This window comes from Pediculus humanus, genomic scaffold, assembly GCF_000006295.1.
Source record: "Pediculus humanus corporis 1103172107488 genomic scaffold, whole genome shotgun sequence".
Taxonomy (NCBI): domain Eukaryota; kingdom Metazoa; phylum Arthropoda; class Insecta; order Psocodea; family Pediculidae; genus Pediculus; species Pediculus humanus.
This window is the reverse complement of record NW_002987105.1, coordinates 658,634-665,738: the sequence shown is the minus strand read 5'-3', so window position 1 is coordinate 665,738 and position 7,105 is coordinate 658,634. Positions and strand designations below refer to the sequence as shown.

General features: G+C 26.3%; 1 protein-coding gene across 1 annotated transcript in view; it reads left to right on the top strand.

Moving 5' to 3' along the window:
• The window catches only part of Phum_PHUM147770 (T-box protein H15, putative), a gene marked incomplete at both ends in the record, with an annotated part of 9,558 nt that extends 8,760 nt beyond the window's left edge, over positions 1-798 (top strand). The window contains one exon of the mRNA XM_002424666.1: positions 189-798. Coding sequence (XP_002424711.1) covers positions 189-798 — 610 coding nt within the window. The remainder of the gene's footprint in view (positions 1-188) is intronic.
• Between the last annotated feature and the right edge of the window lie 6,307 nt (positions 799-7,105).

Genomic DNA, 7,105 nt, shown 5'->3' with positions numbered 1-7,105 from the left:
ATTATAAATTATTCGGTTTGCAATTGGTATTCGTGGTAATTTCTGGGTGGGCTTATTTTGTGCGCTTCAACTATCGTCATTCAACTAGATCATTGACTTTTCTTTAAGGAGTGAAATGAAATGTTTTTTAGTTTGTTTGTTTATTAACAACATAAGCCAAGTTTGTTTTGTGTTTGTTGTCGTTTCAGAGATCCGATGGACATGATGTTCATGAACGATCATTTCATGAGATCCCCACTACGATTATATTCTGATGTCGATGCCGAAAATAACAACACGAGTCTTTTTTCTGCGGCCATGATGGAAAAAGCAAGAGCCCACCTTCAAATGTGGGGTAGAGGATCGGCGACGGGAACGAGCGGATATTCTTCGGCTGATTTTCACGCTCTCCTCATGAATTCGGCACCCAATAGCGGTATGCAAATGTATGTACAAAATCGAGGATTACCAATGCCACTTCCGGCACATTTATGGATCAGTTCTGGTCCGTCACCGGGAACGGCATCACCTTGGACTCCAAATTCTCATCCGGGTCTTCCACCGGGATTATTAGGTCCTCCTCTTCCTCCGGCTAATTCTTCATCGGTACCTTCTCATCCTACGCAGTTGACTCCGCCACCCGGTTCAAGTTCCTCGTCGGATTCGCCGTCGCCAAGTTCTTCCTCATCGGCCGACCTCAGATTATCTCGGCCTATATTTCCCGGAGTTGGTAACATGCAACATCGATTCAGTCCCTACCATCTAGTCCCGAAACAATTATCTCCGACGCCCGATATTTCGTCAAATACTAGAAGTTAAATTTCTTTTTTTTTTTAAGGACCGTGATTAATACCAGTGATTATGAATTTTTTTTTGTTTCGTTTTTTTTTGAACCAGTGATATAACCCTCACTATTAATTAGCAATCGATATTATTATTATTATTATTATTATTAACTATTTTGAAATATAAATGATAATGTTATACCAAAAAGAAAAGAAAAGAAAAAAAAATTTTTTTTTTGTTTTTTGAACGTGAAAGTTTTTCATTTTTTTTGTTTACTGTTTTACAAAATAAAAAAAAAAAAATTGTGCAATAATATTATGTGTACAATTCTCACTGTTGCAAACCTTACGAAACGAAAAAAAAAAAAAACAAACCGTCACGATATCAATCGTTGATATCCATCTTCTTCGTTTATCAGTGAAAAGAATCATCATTATTAGTATAACCACCACCACCACCGCCACCATTTTAATTCCATCTTAAATTATAACAACGAAAAATTATTATTATTATTATTCTTTTCTTTATAAAATCAATAATAATAATAATAATAATATTATATTTATGAAAAAAAAAATTTTATCGAAATATAAAAATCGTCATGCAATAAAATAATAATAATAAAATAAAAAAATAAAATAAATCTTTTTTTTTTATTTTTTTAAATAAAGACAAATAACTTCCGGTTTCCGGTTCATTTTTCAAAAAAAAAAAAAAATTAATTAATTAAATTATTTTTTATTTTTTATTTTATTTTTCAAACTCGTAGTTAAGGTGGAATTTTTTTGTTTTTTTTCAAAATTTTCAATTTCGATTAAATAAAATTCGCGTCACGTTGGTAAACCTGAACTAGGGTATATGCCGCACGTTTTATTCAACGTAATAAAAAATTTCTTTATTAAATCGGAAAATTATTTTAAATAAAAAAAAAAAAAAAATCAAACCGTACAAACAAAAATTTTTTATCGACGTAATCGTTTCGTAATGATTGCCAACATTAAAAAAAAAAAAATTAAATTAATAATAATAATAATAATGTTATAATAATCTTAGTCCGACGTTTTGTGTTTGTTTTTTAGGGTAAATTTATTATATTAACGCGTGGGAAAATTTTAAAATTTGTATATTATTTTGTATATCCATAAATATTTTCGACTGTATAATTGTAAAAAAATTTACAATCATATAAATAACTTGTGTATAATAATATAATAATAATAATAATAATAATAATAATTGAATGTTTCTGTGATTTTAATTTTCAATAAAATGTAAACATTTTTTTTTTTTTTTTTTTTCGTTAGCAATATGTTGTTAATTGTCACGCGCACGTACACATTTTCTTTTTTTCTTTATTTTTTACCTCTCTCTCTCTCTCTATCCTTAACGCACCCACGCGCACACACGCAATTTAAAAAAAAATATCGATAATATTTTTCTCTTTTACCGAGTTATGAATTGTTCCAATGCCATATTTTTTTTTTTTTTTTTTCATTAAGTTGAACGGGTTTTGATTATTTATAGGTTGATAAGAAAGATGAAAAACCGAACGTGACTCGTCATACTTTTGCAAATTAACATTTTTTTTAGTTGGTCATGCTTTTAATTGCACGCCTTTGGTTTTTTTCTTCATACATACATATACATACATACATTTATATAAATTACTTACTTTTAAAAACAATATATGCCGACGTATTATCCATTTAACAAATGAATCCTTTCTTCCTTTTTCAATATCATTATTATGCCTTTTTTCCTACCTCTCTCTCTCTCTCTCTCTCTCCTCTCTTTTTCTCTCTCAAATGAAATCGTCACGAATGAAAAAAAAAAAAATACGTACATATGTATATACGCAAGACGTTTTAAATGACGAAAAAGTAAAAAAAAAAAATAAAAAAATAAAGGTAAGTACGTTTATTTAATCATCATCATTATCATTATTATTATTATTATTATTATTATTATTATTATTATTATTATTATTATTATTATTATTTAATACAAGATAGATGAGATAAATATTAATATAATCGATCGATAAATTTTTTAAAATTTTTTTTTCTCCGAACGGTTCGTAGTCAAATTTTTTTTTTTTTTAAATGCGTTATTATCATTATCATTATTATTATTATTATTTTCACTTCGAATTCTCTCAAAAGCTAAACGTTAAAAATTAATATAATTAAAAAAAAATTAATTGATTTATAAATGCGATTTTTCTGGAGAAAAGTTTTCCCGGAAAATGTCGCCGGAAAATTTTTTTTTCTTTAATAAATAACATCGTGACGTGAAAAATTCCAAAGAACTAAATTTATTATTATTATTATTATTATTATTATTAAATTTTCACATTATTAATGTATTTAATTTTTATTATTTTTTTGAGGGGGGGGGAAATCGATTCGTTGATATAAAACTTCGGAATATCGATGGATCGATCGATCGATCAATCGAAAAATTTTATCAATTTTTTTCATTCTGGAATTGAAAGAAATTTTTATTAAACGCTGGAGAAAATAAAAAAAATTTGACGGCATCACGAATTTAATTGTGACAAATAATTGTAGTATTTAAGTATTATTATTATTAATGTTTCGAAAAACGATTAGTTTGGTTGTTGTTGTTGTTGTTACGTGTGTGAGCAGACAAACGAACGTTGAAGAAAAAAAAGCCTGAAGGAAGTAGAAAGTCCGTCGGATGTTAAATAAAATTCAATTTAAATTAATTTGACTGTCGGATGAAAAAAAAAAAAAAAAAAAAAGAATTATAACTTTGACTGGTGTTTCATTACCGTGCGTGTGTTTGTGTGTATCTGCCACACACTCTCTCTCTCTCTCTCTTTCTTTTTATGTGGTGATGCTTTCGTGTGTGATGTGTGTACGTGTGTGTGTGTTTGAGAGGTGGTATGCATTCATTGATAAAATTTCAAGACGTCAAATTGCTGGAAACTAAAATCCAGTTTTTTTTTTTTTTTAATTCTACGGTTTTGCCACTCCTACTTTTTCTAACTTTTCAATTAAAAATTTTTTTTTTTTTTTGGAGAACCGCGTGAATTTAATAATTTAATAAAAATTCGTTAGAATGAAATAATGATGATAATAATAATAATCATAATAATAATAATAATAATTTTTATAAGAATTCGATGAAAAGCAAACGAAAAAATTTTTTTTTTTCTTTTTTTTTCCTCGATCGTAAAATTTAAATTTACTGGAATGTTTGTTTTGTTTATCTTTGGTTTTGATTGTTTTGGAATGTTTGTTAGACTATCCTTAAACCTTACTGCTGGAGTTGTTGGTACTGGAGAAAAAAAAATACAACAAACTCAGTTGAAAAAATCAAGTCGAAGTTCAACAAGTAAAAAGATCTAAAAAAAAAATTCGAAATTTTTTTTGCCCTTTAATTTATTATTATTATTATTATTATTATTATAAACTGTTGCGCGTTTGTTCGATTCGATCGTTTGTTTGTTTGTATAAAAAAAAATCTACCTTTTTTTTTCTGTTTCGAGTGTGTTAATTTTTATCAAACCTTTTTTTTCTTTTTTTTTTCGTACCCCCTGCAAACCTTTTATTACTTTTCCTTTCATTACCACTCGTGGAAAAAAAAAAAAAAATTTATTACGTCATAGTCGAATGATTTCAAGTACGGTTACGTTAAGAAGAAAAAAAAATGTCTTCTGCCACGTTAGAAAAAATTTTTTTTTCTTTTTATTAATAAAAGGAAAAATCGAACTCATTTAAAAAAAAATCAATAAATAAATTTATACAAAAAAAAAAAATTTTTTTTAACGTGGCAGTAGATAAATTTTTACATACAATAGAATAGTATGGTATTAAAAATCTTGATTTCCCGATTCTGTATTAAATAATTTTAAATTATACGTTTTATGAGTGAATTATTACTCGTCTTAATATATATTAAAAAAAACCCGTACCCTTTTTCTTTTTTTTTTTTAATTTTACGTACGTGTTTGCACACAAACAACAACAACAAAAAATTTTAAATAATAATAATAATAAGTTTTTCGTGTGCGTAAATTATTTTCGCTGGAAGGAAAAACAAAACGCAACAACAACAACAATTAAATTTTTTTTTTTTTTTTTTGTTTAAATTCGAGTTGGTTGGTCTTTCATGAATAATTTAAAGGTGGTAAATTAATATTACGGTTTCGTAATGAAAATTTTATAATAATAATAATAATGATAATGATAATAAAAGATATTGTTTATTTCTCGAATAGAAGAGAGGGGAAAGAGAGAGAGAAAGAGAGAAAAGAAAAAGAGAAATTTTTTTTTTTTTTAATTAGTAGTTTAATATGAGAATTTGATTCGGTCGTAAGAAAAACATTAACGACGATGGTGACGACGATGACGATGGTGACGATGATGATGGTGACGACGACAACGACTAAAATTTATTATTATTATTTATTTATTTGTTTAAAAATCAATTTATTTGTTTATTAAAAAAAAAAAAGAGAAAATTGTTTTTCTTGTCGTTTGTTTGTTTGTTTGTTGTGTGTGCGAATTAGAATATGGTAAATTAACCGTAATCGAAACTAAATCGGCGGTAAATACAACGACGACGACGACGACGACGCATTTCATATTATTATTATTATTATCGTTTCGAAAGGTTTTTTTTTTTTTATGACTGCGTGAAAGCGTCACACGCATTTTTTTTTTTTACCTTAATTGTTTTTTTTCTACTAATTGCCAACGTGCAATGAGCTTTTTTTTTTTTTTTAAAACATTTTCGTTTCATTGTTTAAATTTTCAAATTCAAACCGAAACAATAACATAACGAAGTTAAAAGAGGGAGAGGGAGAGAAAAAAAGAAATTAGTACGAAAAAAAAAAACCCGGTAAAGTGTGGAAAATTTTAATGCCCCGTTACGAAAAAAAAAAAAAAAAAAACGTTAAAGTGATAAAAATTAATGAAAAAAAAACACAAAGGGAAGAACAATGAAACGTAATTAATAATAATGATAATAATGATAATAGTAATAATGATAATAGTTTTCAGGGATTTTTATAAAAAAACGTTCGGAGACGAAAGGAAGAAAAGAAAATCTAAAACGGTTGCAAAATTTATAACATTTCGAAATAAATCCGACATTTTTGATTATTATTATCATTATTACTTTTTTTTCACGATTCGTTCCACTTTTATTATCGTTTATCAATTTTCAATATTTCGTGTAATTAGAAAAAATAATCGGGGAGTAGAGGAAAGAGAAAGAGGGAAGGGAAGAGAGAGAGAGAGAGAAAAAAAAGAACGCCACGTTTTCTTTTTCCTCGTTTTGCGACGATTTGTTTAAAAAAATTTTTTTTTTTTTTAAAACATTTTCCGCCATTTAAAAAAAAATTTAAATAATAATAATAATAATAATAATTTACGATTCAACGAACGATGAATGAATAAATGAATGAATGAATGAATTTTTTTTTTCTTTAAATTTTTAAATAAAATTCAATTAAATCAATGGAAAACGTTCGTTTGTTCTAACCGTAATAAAAAACAATTTCTTCGGTTGTTTGTTAAGAATGACGTCATTTAAACTTTTTTCCGTTCGTTTATATTACAATCATCATCATTATTATTATTATTTGCAAAATATTTTTGTCATTTATCGCGTTTTTTTCCTATTTAAAAACCAAAAAAAAAAAAAATTATCTTATGACACGGATTTAAATATTTTATTTATTTATTTAAACAAATTACGCCGTCGTGTAAAACAGAAAAACGCGCGCGTAATTTTTTTTATCGATTTTTTTTTTTTTTTTCAGAACTCGAATTTTATTACATTAGAAAAGGAAGAAAAGTAATTTACGATTTCATTCATTTTTATATATTTTTTTTCTCTCTCTCTCCGCTAATGTGAGAACGTCACAAAAAAATTTTTTTTTTTTTTTTTAACTTAAAAAAGTCATTAATTTACACACAAACCACATGACGATCAAGACTTGTTTTTTTTTACGCCGCCATTGAAAAAAAAAAAACATATTTTTCATACGCGGCGAAACGAAAAAAAAAAAAAAGTAATAATAATAATTATAAAGGGGGTATTTTCTTCTTTTACCTTAAATATTAATGCCGGTAAATTATATACGTATAAATTTTTTTTTTTTTTTTTGTTTCAAAAAAATGAAAATTATTGAATTTTATTTTAAAAAAAAAAAAAAAACGCGGGAATTTTTTAAATTTAACATCCGTCAAATCGATCGATCGATCGATCCATCGATATATCGTACATTTAAATTTTTTGTCAACATTATATCACGTGATAAATTCATTTTTATAAATCATTAGTTTGTGTGTTGGTGTCATGGCGG